Source organism: Maylandia zebra, linkage group LG14, assembly GCF_041146795.1.
Source record: "Maylandia zebra isolate NMK-2024a linkage group LG14, Mzebra_GT3a, whole genome shotgun sequence".
NCBI lineage: Eukaryota > Metazoa > Chordata > Actinopteri > Cichliformes > Cichlidae > Maylandia > Maylandia zebra.
Window position 1 is genome coordinate 2,234,013 of NC_135180.1, and position 15,389 is coordinate 2,249,401.

At 44.5% G+C, this 15,389-nt stretch overlaps 1 protein-coding gene across 7 annotated transcripts in view; it reads right to left on the reverse strand.

Annotated features, from left to right (window-relative positions):
* usp32 (ubiquitin specific peptidase 32) overlaps window positions 1-15,389 on the reverse strand; it is a 65,260-nt gene that overhangs the window by 9,399 nt on the left and 40,472 nt on the right. For 2 of the 7 annotated variants that reach the window (XM_023152386.3, XM_076892110.1), the window contains 14 exons: window positions 15,248-15,350; window positions 14,268-14,454; window positions 13,997-14,175; window positions 13,339-13,479; window positions 12,532-12,697; window positions 10,422-10,576; window positions 9,505-9,586; window positions 9,347-9,421; window positions 7,620-7,758; window positions 7,363-7,468; window positions 6,998-7,171; window positions 1,401-1,575; window positions 501-652; window positions 198-239 (listed from right to left, as the gene is read on the reverse strand). In XM_023152386.3, coding sequence (XP_023008154.1) covers window positions 198-239; window positions 501-652; window positions 1,401-1,575; window positions 6,998-7,171; window positions 7,363-7,468; window positions 7,620-7,758; window positions 9,347-9,421; window positions 9,505-9,586; window positions 10,422-10,576; window positions 12,532-12,697; window positions 13,339-13,479; window positions 13,997-14,175; window positions 14,268-14,454; window positions 15,248-15,350 — 1,876 coding nt within the window. The remainder of the gene's footprint in view (window positions 1-197; window positions 240-500; window positions 653-1,400; window positions 1,576-6,997; window positions 7,172-7,362; window positions 7,469-7,619; window positions 7,759-9,346; window positions 9,422-9,504; window positions 9,587-10,421; window positions 10,577-12,531; window positions 12,698-13,338; window positions 13,480-13,996; window positions 14,176-14,267; window positions 14,455-15,247; window positions 15,351-15,389) is intronic. The other 5 variants (XM_023152387.3, XM_023152388.3, XM_014407712.4 and 2 more) reach the window with 5 other exon arrangements.

The following is a 15,389-nucleotide window of genomic DNA, read 5'->3' on the forward strand; positions in this document are numbered from 1 at the left end:
GAGTGTGTACGGTCATGGATTGAACACAGCATTACGCCCCCACCAAGAACCAACCACACCGCCTGCCACAGACGGGCCCTTTATGTCGTCCAGGAGAGCGACCACCACCTCCACCACCACAGCAACATTTCCACACACCAATGAGACAACGCGGCCAAAATGTGGCTCCGACCCACACGCTTCGATTATGCACGTACCGTGGCTTTCCTGATCGCTGCTGTCAGCACGTCTGAACCAAACTGTGAGGAACATTAACATAACGTGATCATGTCTCACTGAGGAGAGGATGAGGCCAGCAGTGTTACGAGATACGAGCATCACTCACACACATTTGTAGTTTTTAAGTATAAATCGTAACCTAGATGAGCGAAGACAAACAAGCAGTGACTGCAAAGGTTCGAGACAAAACGATTCAACGAATCCTTCATTTTAATGCCGTCTTCTGCTGCATGGCGTACAGATGAGAGAGGAGGCGTTTAGCGTCAGCGTGGTGCGAATACCTTGATATTAGAAGAATGGACCTCAGCCAGGAGGATCTGCTCGGGCTTCAGGCTGCACAGTTCACTCAGCTGTTTCTTCAGCCCGGTGTACTTCTCGTCCATATTCAACCTCAGGCCGTAGCGCACGGGCGTGGAGCCGTCCAGCTTGATAACTACAGACACATCGCAGCATAGCACCGTTCAGAATTTGTTCTTTAACAAAGAAATAGGTTTTAATGACCACACAGCACATTTTTATAGATTCACTTAAAAAAAAATACAAATCCAGCAGAGTGTGAGAGAATGAAACAGCGAAAGGTGGACCTCCTATAAGAAGGACACATTACTGCTGCAGGGCTTCAAACAGGCTGCTGACAGAACGAGGGAAACATGGTCAGGTCTTACGTCCAGGCTGGAAACATTTGTGTACAGTCACACTTCCGGCAAGGCTGCCGGACACTGGCGCCACCGGGCCCTCTGACCTCCACCAGTAGGCAACGGGTGAAGTGTCTTGCCCAAGGACACAACGACCGAGACTGTCGGAGCCGGGGCTCGAACCGGCAACCTTCCGATTACAAGACGAACTATCCATTTCCAGCAGGATACAAGCTTAAATCATCGCAAACTGGTTTCTCAAACCTGTCATTGAGTTCAATGCACTAAAATGACCTACAGAACGACCTAATGTCAGTTTCGTGGAGCAGCTTTGTGGATGTGGTGGGAGAACAAATCTGCAGCAACGGTGTTATTCCATCATGTCAACAAGGACCAAAATCTGAGACGCTAAGAATTTTATTCTGAAGCAAAAAGGGAGTCCAGCCCAGTGCTAGCCTGTCTGCCTCCAGCTTTAACCACTAACACTGATCAGTTCTGCAGCATTAACTCTAAGCACAGTTGATTTCTGTTCATCGGCCTGCTCACCGGTGATCTCCAGATGCATGGAGCTGTCCATGGGCAGAGGCAGAGACAGGAAGTTGAAGGGATCAAAGCGAGCGCTGATGTGGCCGCAGGTCTTACACTTCACCTGAGACTTGAGCTGTCCGTGGAACAGGTCGACCACGATGGAGCGGTTCCTACGCAGGTGATTCTCCCACGCCTGAGAGTGGAGAAAGCATAGCAGACCGTCACCAGATCATACGCTGTTAATTCTGTAAATCCCAACATCAATACGGTGCCTTATCCTCCGATTCAGACAAAGAGATCGCAAAGGCTGTGAATGAACATCGACATCCCTCTGAAGAGGGGAGGGCTCGCTTTTCAGCTGAGACCACAAAGCCTGAGGATAGAAGTCAGAGCCGGCCTATCCCCATTTCTCAGGTTTTACCCAATTTTATCATCTATCTCCCAACAGAGTTAGCTGAAATAGTTCAGCTACAGTTATTGTACCGTTATAAGAACATTACTAGTTAATGCCACTTTAACAACACGGGGAAGTCCTTCCCTCTGAAGACATCCTTTCTTTCTTTTTCTTGGTTGTGGTAACAAATAACTAAACAGCAACAGATAAAATGTGATTTGTGCCACTGCAGACACCTACAGTTTCAGAAAAATTAATAAATAGTATAAAAAAAGACAGTAAATATGATTTGAAGTGAGTAGAAGTGAGGACAATGAGTGTTTTAGCATAAAGGGATTGTTTTCATACCTTTCTTATTGTTTTTGAAAAGCAGCCCCTGCCCATCACACTCCCACCACCCTGTCTGACTGTTGCTGTCATGTTCTTTATTAGAAAATGCTGTGTCTGTTATACACCACATGTAACGCAACCCAAACCTATGGGCTCAAAATGTGGTCACAAATATTTTGTACTTGTAAAAAAGATTTGTGTGTGGACTTAGCCAAAAAAACCCTGCAAGTTACAAGTACGAATTTTGACCCTATTTTTCTTCCTTTAAGCTGATTGGTCAATGTCATGTCAATCACAAATGTAACAATCCAATCAGAGAACAGATGGGTTTGGCTGTCGGAGGGTCGCTTTTTTTGAACTGCAGGTCTTTGAAGGGAATAAATGCCCTTTTACATGCCAACCCAGCGTTTTCCTTCATCACCACGAAGGAAAACAGTCTGTGGTCGTCCGAGTTTGGTGATTTTTGTGTCACAGGTCTACGTGTTTAATACAGGGACTTCCACAGCCTTTTCAACAGCGCTGCGGATGCGGGGGGGGGGGGGGGGGCGGGCAGTGTTTTGGAAATGACAGTCTTCATCACAAAGCTTTCTTCGTTATGAATTAGCATACATGTTTTTATTGAACATTTGAAGAACTAGCAAAAAAAACCCCAGAAACTCTTGTAGTTCACATAAAGTCAGAGATAGAAAAGACAAGGAGCAGGTGCATCTAGTGCAGGTAGAGCTGCTGCAAAAACCCACAGAGCCCAGCAGCCAGCAACAAATTCTGGATCCTTTGCTTTTAGTTAGCAGTTAGCATTAGCAGCACATCCTGCGTCCGATGTGAAAGGACTTTTATGCTGCGCACTGTGACTCACAGCAATGGTCCTGGGTCAGCCCTGACTTTGTGTTAGACTAATCCTAAAGTAATGATGTATTTCTAACCACTGATATAGCACAACTTTATCCTTTCAACAGCTGCTGAAAGTTAGGGGACCTAGCTGCTATCGGATATTTATATAGAGATTACCCTTCAAGGACCTGCAGTTCAAAAAAAGCGCCCCTCCGACAGCCAAACCCATCTGTTCTCTGATTGGATTGTTTAATTTGTGATTGACATGACATTGACCAATCAGCTTAAAGGAAGAAAAATAGGGTCAAAATCCGTACTTGTAACTTGCAGGGTTTTTTGGGCTAAGTCCACACACAAATCTTTTTTACAAGTACAAAATATTTATGACCACATTTTGAGCCCATACAAACCTTCCAGAAAGTTCAACTTTTGTCTCGTCAGTCCATTTTCCCAGAAGCCATCATCAGTATGTTTTTGGCTAAATGTGAGACGAGCCTTTGTGCTCTCTTTGGTTTGCGTCATCTCATTAAAAACTAAAATGCCAGAAGGGATTTCTTTAAACACAGATGCCATTTTTCCTCAATCTCTTCCTCATTGTTGAATCGTGAACTCTGAACTGCAGTTCTTTGTTGTTCTGGTGTGTTGGTGACCTCCTGGATGAGTCTCAGCCTGGCTGATCCTGGAAGGTTCACCGCTGTTCCAAGTTTTCCCATTTGTGGATAATTACTGTCACTGGAGTCCCAAAGCCTTACAACTTACTTTGTCATCCAATGAAAGGTGTCAGTGACCTTGTTTCTCATCAGATTCTTTAGATTGTTGCTTTTTAGGCTGGAAGATTTTCCAGAGGTTCTATTAAGGTGACAACAGGACTTATAGCAACTAGAGATGGCACGAGACCACTTTTTTATGTCCGATACCGATATCATAAATTTGGATATCTGCCGATACCGATATGAATCCGATATAGTGTTTTTTAATCAACAAAACTGTTTTTTAAATATCTTGCTGCATTTTGTATAAGTTCATACTCAAGTTTAAAACAACAACTACACTAAAGCTATTCTGTTATACCTGTATGCAAAAAAAAAATATTTCATAGTTCAGCAATACTGATCAATCTAATAAACTTAAACCTACACCATCCTCCCTATTCTGGTATTTTAAAGAGTACTTAGAATAAATATTAAGCAACCTAACTAATAGGGTTCCAACTCCCAGCAACAATAAAAATAAATAAATAAAAAATAGGGAACCACCCCTCACGCTCCACCTCATGATGCTTAATCGACGTAATCAACCTTAATTTGATGCAGTGTGAAAAAAATGCACAGAAATCAATTATTTTTCAAGAAATATTAAATAGATTCAACATCTTTCTTCAACAGAATTGCAGACTGCACAGATGGTACCTTCCCAAAGGAAAAAGTAGTATAGCTTACTAGGGTATATATATTAGACTTAACAGTCACTATATACAGTAATGGACTTCTATTCATTTTACATCAAATTAAAACTTTGGGTGTCAGATAATTATTTATTAAAAGCTCGACATTTTAAATGAGAATAAGAAAGAAAAGTATGTCTTTGTGCCCCCTTTTCCCTGTTCATGCCCTATCGGCCCCCCTGGCTAAACTTTGCTAGACCCGCCCCTGCACAGTTACCAGCGTCAGCTACGTAGAAAAAGATCCTGGAGTAGAAAGTAATATTAAATACATTCTAACAACAGCTGATCAAGCTTAAACGTGCTGCTGTTGTTCAGCCGCTGGTTTCCTCTTTCTGGTGCAAAGTGGGCCAAAAGCAAACTAGAGAGACGGACTCGCGACAGAAAAGCCGATCAGCTGATCATTGATCAGTTTCATGATTGAAGTAGCAGCAGGAGAGGCAGTCGCTCCATATATCGCTTGTTAAGCTTAACGCAGGAATGCTTTACATTCAGAGATGGACTTACACACTTGCTTTACTTCTCTCGGGGATAACTTTGTCGGAGATGAAATGCCGGGTTGCTAGCGAAGCTCCACATGCTATCCAGACCACCGACAGGTCCCGCATGCCACAGCCGCTCTATCACGTGATGCATACTGCTCCGACGTGCTAACGTTCTGAGGTGAGTTACGGCGTGTTGCAAGTTTTGTGAGGTGCTTTCGTGATATTTAATGGATCGGATTACATTTTTTATTTTTCTCCGATATCCGATCCAGTAATTTAGGTCAGTATGGGACCGATACCGATACGTAATATCGGATCGGTCCATCTCTAATAGCAACCAGTTAATTAAAAATATAACAATTGGCAGCTTTCCCTTGATAACAGATGAAGTCAACATTTAAAAACTGCATTTTGTATTTGCTTCACTTCTCTTTGTCTAATAATAAAAATGATTTTGTGATCTAAAAACAGCAAACATGCAAAAACAGAAATCAGCAAATGTAACCAACAATAAGCAGCGTTGGGGAGTAATGGAGTACATGTACCAGTGTTATTCAAAATACAAAACATGAGTAACTGTATTCTGTTACAGTTACCGTTTTAAAAGGCTGTATTCACAATACAGTTACTTTGTTGAAATAAAGGGATTACTCGGCGTCTTTTCCTGTTTCATACGTTAGGCTGTCCCCTCTCTATTTCTTCATAATTCCACGCCGGTGGAAACCCAAACACGCGAGGCTCAATCTCACGGCTCGTAATGACGTGAAGGAATATTTTTTAATTATTGTTCAAAAAATGATTTAATATGAAGGCAACAGGCAGAGTGTTACAGCCCAGCTGTAAGTAAGCTATTAAGACTCGACTGTGTTCGTGTTTTCCTCCCAAACAATAAGTTCCCTTTCAACGCCTCTCTCTGTCTCTCGCTAGCAAAGTCGACCCAGACAACAAAGTAAAGCTAGTTTTCAGCTACGAGCCCGACGTATCAGCCAGAGGTCCCTTTACTACGGTTCGGAGCCGCTGACCTGTTTTATATACGCACGGAATAGTTTTCTACACGAGATCGCTGCAAAAAGTGCAGCCTTACCTAATGTCCACCTACTGTTACTCATTTATATTAAGATTTAAACATCTAGTTGCTATTGGTATGGAGAGTACCCTTCAGTAATAGTAATAAATCACACAGCAATAGGACATTCATGTAGTTGTAAAAAGCATGATAATATATTAAGTAATCCAAATACATTTGGGGCATGTAATCTGTAATCTGTAGTGCAATACATTTGAAAAGTAACCTGACAATAACTTAACATACAACAATAATGTAACCAGTGTCTGAGCAGAAGCTTCCTGTTAAATATGCACGTGAGAGAGCAGCGGAGGCCAGTGGACAGCTGTGATCAGCCTTTTCCACTGAAGGAAACATGAAGCCTGATGAATACCAGGTAAGCTGTGGGTTGCAAGAACGCCCTCATTTTTTTTGCAATTTCTGGAAAAAAAACGCGTCTCCTGTCCTTAAATCTCAGGGTGCTACGAAACAACACTGACGCCATATTTGGCAACTTCCAAACGTTAGCCGAGATCACCTGCAGCGAGGCTGCGGGGCTCCGATTGTCCTGCAACATTACGCCACAGGGACACATACGGACTCAGTATTTCACTCAGTGCTGTAACGTTCTTATGAACATGATCACTCTTTTGCATTCACTCGTATGAAGCTCTCAGCTTTTACTTGTACAGTGAATTAAGCACAGCCGGCTTCCCTGACAGGAGTGTTTGTTCATCTTTAGAGTTTGAACTCAGTCGCTTGAGCAAAGATCCTGGAAGTCTCAACACAATTTACCCGGTTGAAGGCTATAGCTCACCTGGCTGTGCAGGTGAGGCTACTGCAGAGGTGTGGCTTAAAATCCCGCCCAGATCATTACCGACCAACCTTTGCTGCTACGTCTAATTAAAGGTTCTCTCTCTTTTGCTTGTTTTTATATTTATTATCTATCATTTGAATTAAAGCTCAGGGACTCCCCCGTTACAGTGTAATTACCTGAAATGTTTAAAATGATAATCCAGATATGTTTATTATCTTATCAACCAAAATAACTTATTCTTGCTCCAATTAATCAGCAGTGTGAACTCTGACCTCAGAGGCCACCTCCCAGTCTGGCCGACCATCGCTGTCCTTCAGCTCCACGTACGGCTTCTCGTGGACTCTGTTCAGGTCTTCGTGGAGGCCGTCCAGGAGGAAGGCCAGCAGCTCCTGAGAGTCCTGCTGCTGGAAGCCATTGAAACGGGGGGCGTACTTTGCTATCGTCCACTAAAGCAATGAATCATAAACTCTGATTAGAACATAAGCACGACAAAACATAGCTGAGCCAAAAATATCATACTAGCGAGGACAGTCCCACACTATCACTTTAATATTCTGTGGCCTCCTGTGGATGTGCACCCGCCTGCACATGAAACTCTTTTTGTGACTAATATATGGGAAATGCTGCAACTTCTCACCCTGAGTTTGAGTGGAGCTACATTCTTCTGTGTCCCACTCCACAGCTCCATCACCAGGTCGCCGTAACACTTGGCCATGTGACCTCGCATCCCAATAGGATTGGTTCTATTGATACACCAAAACAAAAGTTAGTTAAAATGAAAATGTTTGTTTTTCCCCTCATTGTTGTTTTGTATTCATTATGAACAGTTGGTTTTCTGTTTTTCTTTAAACTATATCCACAAATACTCAATAAAATATTTTGAATAAAAGGCACCTGTTGAGCTCGTAGAGGTGTCTCCCTGAGAGGAAGTAGTCTGTGAGAGGCTTGGTGTTGCTCACACACTGGATGCTCGAGTTCATGAAGCAGGTGTTGCCAAGGTTACTGAGGCCAGTCGCCCCTTTCTCTGTGGGAACTGTGTTGGGATACAAAGACGTGCTGTTCAGATGCTAAAATGCTTAACTGAAGAAAAAAAAAAGAGTCATACATACAAGCACGTATGACTTCAATATGTTTTTTACATATGAGAATAAAGGACATGAGGCCAAACTGTCTTTGAACGCTTAGACAGGAGTCCTCAAAAAACAAACACCTAAACAAAGAAACAAAAAACCTTTGAACTCCAAGCACTTTTGCTTTACTTCAAAACAAACTTTATACAAATTTTAAAAATGGATCAAAGGGTTAAAAACATCCTTTTTTCCTCTTTAGACATAATTCTGTATACTTATTATTATTATTATTAAAATGTATTTAGTGATATAATCTGCACTGGTCATAGTTACTTCTTGGATTTTGGAGTTCAACATTTTCCAGAGCTCGGGCGCCGCTTTAGCTCACTAGACCAAGCAACCATATTGTGGTGGATTTTTGTGTGATATGTATAACTATGTAACTATATACACTATATATCTATGTGTTCTGAACATATATATTTTAACTTTAATGTAGAGTCTTAAGCACAAGACATTTTGCTTCACCGAGGTTATTAAGGTTTTACAGTAACAGGGCAGTTGATGCTGTTGAGAGTTCTCCTGAATAACTCTCCAGCTCCGGTAACTGACCTTCACTAATACACACTCAACATCTTTCATGCAGCACAACCAAAACAGTAACATTGTAACAGAGATCCTGAACACATCACGATAAAATATCCTATGATATAATCACACACACACACACACACACACACACACTGAAGTGTTTTTATATATGAGAAAGCATGTATGTTATACGATTGTGCCACTTGCTGTATAAGATTTAATAATTAGGATTAATGTGTGATGTTTGACTGTGTCATGACCTATTGTGATAAGCCAGAGCAGGGTTGTAGCCGGAGTCCTGACTGGCCTTTGGCCAAGACCTTGGCCGCTACCTGACCCCTGCAGCTGTGTTTGGATGGGTGGGAAAGTTACCCAGCAGCAGGGGGATACTGGTCCCTGTATTAGGGGACCAGAGGACACCCCCAGAGCTCTTTTTCCTCCTGCTGCTGCCTCCTGTCCGTCTCGGTGTTGCTCTGCTGTCTGTGCTTAAGGCTGTACACCCCGGGGTTTTGCTTTGCTTGCTTTCTGCTTTGCAATTTTCTTGCTAAATGTCTGTATGTATTTTTCCTGCTGTTCATATGATTCAGTGTATTAAACTCTGTTCCAAGAATTCTACTCTTTTCCAGAGCATCTTTTTGAGTGTCTTGATTTTAATTGGATCTAAAGAGGTTGGATCTCCACATCGTTGGTGGGAGAAGGTTATCAGGGTTGCTTCAAAATTTGCGACCACAATATGAGGCCGCGTGGCTGAGAGCGGCCGACCCGGGTTCGAATCCGACCCGTGGCCGTTTGCCGCACGTCTCCCCCCCGCTCTCTCGTCACTCTACCCTTTCAAATAAAGCTGTACAAAGGCCAAAAAATTATCTCCAGAGCCTTTTCTTTAGAGGCAAAAGCAGAAGAAACATTACAGCATCCTATCAGAGCATGTCAGCGGTTGCACAGTGCGCTCTTTAAACTTACCTTTGTGTCTGTCCATCTTACTACTGTTGGCAATGAAAGACATTTCCTCAGGCCAGCTCATGTCTTTGTTCCTGACTGTGGAGAAACAAAAGACATGTTTGTTCCACTCTGCTGTGCCGTGATACAGAACGATCAGCAACTCTGGGGAGAAACAACACCTTCAATAACCAGCTGCTGCTCATCCTGGATCTTCAGGCTTTCCAGTGTGTGATCTTCATCATCCAGAAGTGTGAGGTAGTTCTAGTGGACAACAGGTAAAGGAAACAGGAGAAGATTGGTTGCAGTTCATATGGCTGTTTAATAACTTTTGACTTCTTTCAGCACTGGGCTAACAGCTCTGCTCAGCTTTCTTCTGTGTCAGCTTATTTTAAAAGCAGCTGTAGTCTGGGCCGGGTTAATCTGCAAGAAGGTCCTGGGGGGCAAAACGATCTGCTGGGCCACAGACTGCTCCACACTGAACGAATGCACATATAAGTTCAGACTTACCACCACCCCCAACTTTCAGCTACATAATAATGTCTACAGGAAGCATCTAGCACTCTGCTTTGTAGCAGCAGTGCTTCCTGCAGGAGATTCAAGCTTTCTTCAATAGAAATGGGATTTAGGGAACAACACAAGGCTTTTAAAAGCAGTGGATTTCTCCCTGTTAAACATACTTTCATGCAGTTGGATGTGCGCTTTGGGATTCTGAAAGTGTTCTGACACTGGGAATACATTTTCCTTTAAAATGCATTCAGTGTGCTGCAGTAAACTCTAATAAAGGCTCGTATGGCCTTCATAAACAATAATCTCTCCAGGTCTGTCCAGCACTCTCATCTGAAGCTCTGTCCTACGAAACGCTTTCTTCTCTGTTTTCCTTTTAAGCATCTCATCAGCTTCATGACAGTAAAGCTCCTGCAAACATCTGGGCCTGTTGTGTTTCTGGTTGTTCTCTACTTTCTCTGGAAACCAAAGCAGACATTGGCTAACATATATCTAATATCTCATCAGAGCCCAAAAATATAACAACAGTGTGTGTGTGTCTCAAAGTCCAGGGTTAAATAGCGGGGATCGCTGTGAGAGATTTGATCCTCACCTCACTGTTGTAGAGCCAGAGCCTCATGTCCTCCTCCTTGATGCGGAGCCTTTGCGACAGGTACAGGTGGATGTCCTTAATGGTGCCCATGCGGCTGAAGCAGCCCGTGTAGGCCAGCATCCTCTTCAGAGGAGCGTTGGGGGATGGCACGTTACCTGCTCGAAGAAAGCAACAGTGACATACCCCAGCCACGCTCGGATGCAATTATTCATTCACACTAATGTCTGTTCCCATTGGCTCTCACATAATCACTGTTCATCTGTTCACAGGTTGGCAGACCCAAACAGCTGATCGGTACCAACAGCAGCATGTTGCTGACTGAGGATTAGTTGTAAGAAAGCAGCAAGAAAAGGGCAATCAGTGCAGGTTTGATTGGTCAATCAACTTAGTGAATTTAGAGGACTGTGTGTGGATTAAATCAAACACAAACCAGGCAACATTAGTCCTGTTACAATCGAGATTGATTGGAGGGTTTTTCATGTGCACAGCTTTGTAATTAAGCATCCTATAAACTTGGTGTGATGCTTCACTGCCGCCTACAGCTGTCAGGATTACATTCTGTGGAATATGAGGTATAAATTAGATCTACAGTATATCAGATACTCGACTCCATGCCTAACAAAGGTCTGAATGCCCAGCAATGACAGCGGCTGCCCAGATAGCGTGAGTCACGATGGAAGCTAAAACTCAGCGGGCTCTGTGAAACCTGTAACCAGAAACTCGATCTGTTGACTTGATTAGTGCCGGCAAGCTCGGGGTGAGCGCTGAGCATCTCCAATCTGATTACAGCTCGAGTGACTACGCACGCCTACGCATTTCGCCTCGTCATCTCGCCGCAGTGGGACATCTTTTGTTTACAGGTGTCCGTTTATACACTATGCAAGAGAGAATGAACCGCTGAGCTGAAAATCAGGCATCGCTTACTGTGTGAGTGGGTGGGTCTATAAATAGAGTCAACTGGGAGCGTTTTACCTCATATGGCTGAGCAGCCATCTACCTACAGCTCACTCACACCTGCTGGAAAAGACTCCAAGAATCTGGAGAAAGAAACTACTGACAAAGCTAAAAATCAATATTGGGCTGCAAGCTGCCACTGCCATGTGTTCATGTCACCCAGTAATTAGAAATGAAGGTTGAAGTTCCATCAAACAAAGAAGAATCAGGAAATGAACATCCAGGCCCAGTAAGGCTGCTGGCCTTATGGTTTTAAAATGGACCGAGGCACAGAAACTGCTTTGTGGACCAATGAAGAGAGGGGCCACTGACGGTCTAGGGTGCATCAGAGCCCTTCCAGCACAGGTTTCACATCTGGAAAGGCACCATCAGTGCAGAAAGTTACAGTGAAGTTAGAACCTGCAAGTGCACTGGAACAATGCACACTGCATGTATTACCACAGCGTGGCTTCATACTAGTCGGGGCCCTAAAACGGCAGTCCAGACCTTTGACCGACTAAAAACACTGAAGACCCCACAGGAGCAGGCGGAGTCGTCTCGGACAAGAACGAAAGCATCACTGCTGTCCTCAGGTCTGTTTACAGGTGCTGTTGAGACAGGAAGCTGCGTAGCTGTGAACTCGCTGCAGTCTCCGTGTTTTAAACGTGTTCAAAATGAGCTCATAGTTTTCTTAGTTTAAACATCTGACGTTGTCCACAACACGGATCAGTGAGAAAATCATTGGGTTTTTTAGAATTGGGGACGTAACCATAGCAACAGGTTTTCTGCTGACAGGAAGCACATTTCTTTATGTGGTGATGGATAGCGTTTAGAAACAGCTGCTGCTCCCTGTTTGGGGTTTTCCTGAAGTTTCCTCATTTTGGAAATTGTTCTGAAAAGCAGGGAGACCGAGGCGACTGTGATTACGCCGCTCACTGCTCCACCTGCTAAATAACACTACGACGAGCTGTGTAGATGAAAATAAAATGGTTTGATTATTCCAGTGTTAGACTGATCAGCATTTCTCCTTTGTGCGCCGTGGGTTCACTCCAGAGAATCGCCTGGGTTGGATCAGTCAACTTAAAGAAGATTAACGGAGAGGAGGCGGGGGATGCGGGGTTGCTGAATGAAGCACTGTTCGACGGCTTGCTCTGGTCTTGCTGCAGGCTTACGTTACCTCTTGTGGGGGGTAAATTCGGTGGGAACATTCGCAGGCTGGTCATACCCATATTGACCCAGATGTTGGACTGGGGGGAGCGCGTGGCCGGCTGCTGGCGAAGGAAGAGGAGGTAGCGGGGGAAGAGTTCCAGCTCCGGCTGGCCTGTCTTACTTTCCAAGATTACCTGCAGGGGAAGGAATTTCAAAGGCCCATGAAACATTCTTGTACTAATAATCAACATAAAACACAAGAGACATGCAGCACATCTGAATATAAACCTTTTTTCTGCACTCTCAACTTTAATCTGCACTTAAATCTGAAACCATGTGACTTCTACGCAGCTAAAGTGGAGTACAATAAATGCACGTAATACTAGTAAAGTAGGATATTTACTGAGAGAACATGTGCTTACTATCTGCATGTTGCTGAAGTTCAACAGATGACCTTATGTACAATATAAAGCCCCTGAGGAAACTGTTGTTGTGATTTGGAGCTTTATAAATAAAGCTGAATTTGACGGCAGTGTGGTAACCCGTGGAAACGTCACCAGTGCTAATGACTGTCACAGTCGTGGTTCTCTGTGCATGCTTGGATAAAAGCGAGGGAGTACAAAAACACACATGTGCTGTATTTATTTTTATTGAATTTGTATAGAAAGCAGCTACTTTTGAACTTCCAGTGCACTTTTCAGTTTTGCCTACACACTCATTTGTTTGCTCATGGATGACCTGCTCCAGCCCAGCAGCTGACTGATTATTCCCAGGTACTGCATCACAGTGAAAGTGAAGTTCATTAGCTTGTGAGTGGTTTGCTGTGTTCACTCACCGGTCGCGGCAGGCTGAGGTTGGCACCGTACCAGTGGTAGAGCGCCCGCCACACAGGCTCTGGCACCGTCTCAAAGTCTCTACGAGGCAGCAGCTGCAGGGAGCGTTTTAGCCTGCCGCCCTCCATAGTTAACGTGGGCGCCTGCACAGGACACGGGACACACATCAGCATTCGAATAAGGGCACAAAGACGCTGGTCTGTCTCTCTGAATTACGCATAATAAAAAGAGACAGCACCCTGATGCTACACACGAGCAGAAATGCTGCGATGATTACAGAAAGATAAGACAAAAGGAAAGAGAGGTGCCATCTGGCCCCGCGGAGCCTTTGCCAGCAGATGAGGAGCGACTCCAAAACAAACCGAGAAAGAATCTGGTCATACGGTTTGGGTTTGTTTACACGTGCTAAAGATTGCAGACGCCCTCATTGTCAAAAGCCAGGACCACATCTGTCTGTTAGACGCACAGCTTTGTAAAACATGATGCATGAGCACCACCCAGAATGCAAATCAGGAGGGAGTGCAACGCTGCTGGAATGAGCGGCTTCTCTGAGCTCGTGTGTCAAACATATGCTCCAGCTGAGCTGTGAACGTGATACGGGACGCGCGCTATGCCTGAAAAGCTGCGACCTTATTACAGCCATACTGAGTTAGTCCTTGCCTTCATGGGGTCAGTGGTGACCAGAGGCTGGTTGTCGATGGCTCCAGGTCTTTGTGCTGCCAGCTGGGAGGGGAGGTGGCCGTTGGCTCCAGAAAAACACTGATTGTTGTTGTCTGAGACGTTGTGCTGACGTGCGAAACAGCTCTCTGTGGCTGAGGCTACCTGTGGGCTCAGTGCTGCTGAGACAGAGAGGGAGCAGAGCAAATACATAGTACAAAAATAACACCCACGATTTTCATTTTGATCTACAATCCGTGATGTGCGGACTGACCAGTTTCTGTAGCCTCTGAGGCACTGGACACGGCATCGGGTGACCTCTCCTCGGTGGGGCTGACGTGGCCGGACGTGGCCGGTCCTCCCAGGCTTTCAGGGAGGGCAGGCTCGACGGTGGCCGTGGCCATTGGAGTTCTGAGTGAGCTCAGGATGGACGGCTGTTCCACCACGATGCCCTTATGCTCCTGAGGGGAAGACGACACAATTGGCAAGATTGTTTACCGTGAGAGCCGCTATCACGTTTTATCTTACTGGCTGATGGTCACTGCTTCTGTCCCAGTGAAGTTACAGCACAAGATGCAACGATGAGTCTGACACACTGACTGGAAGTGCATGAATGGAAACAGAAACTGTCGCAGATGTTTTTAAGTGGGGGAAAATATAAATACATATACCACTGCTAAATCGCACACACCCGAGACATATATAAATAATAACAGGACAGCTGTCACGCATGTAATGGCCTGTAGCTAAGCTTTGTAGTGATGTATGAAAGTGAATGAGAGGTGAAGGTGAAAACAGGGCACTCGACTTTAAAAGGCCCCGGATAAACAAATGCATGGAGTAACGAGATTGTGACCAGTTCCCGTTTAGGTGCAGAAAAGGCGACTCAAAGAGTGTCCGCTGAATATTCGATCCTGTGCCGTTCACCGCACAGCATCACGGGACGCTGCCTAACATATGTTAACCACAGTGCTGTCAGCTATTAGCAGCTATATTTAAAGCTTTCCCCATAATGACAATGTTTGACAACCTCCCCGTACCCTTAATGACAAGTTGTGACATCTTGGTACATATCAGAGGTGGTTTGACGACCATCAGAACAGGTTCCAGGTGTTAGACAGAGATCAGACTCATTTCTAACGCGCGCTCAATCATTTTGCTCCCGACGCCAGAAACCTGCTCAGCTCAGAAAACAGAAACAGACGTCTGAGGGGAAAAGAGCTCAATAAAAACTCCCGTTAATGCACTACTTACATATTTAACGTAGTCTTTCCACTGCTGCCACCACAGCATCGAGATGAGGAACCAGTTCTGGCCTTGCTGCAGCCCATGTCTGCTCTCCCTCTCTAACCAACCCCTACACACACACACAAAGGAGAAAATCACAAATCGGACC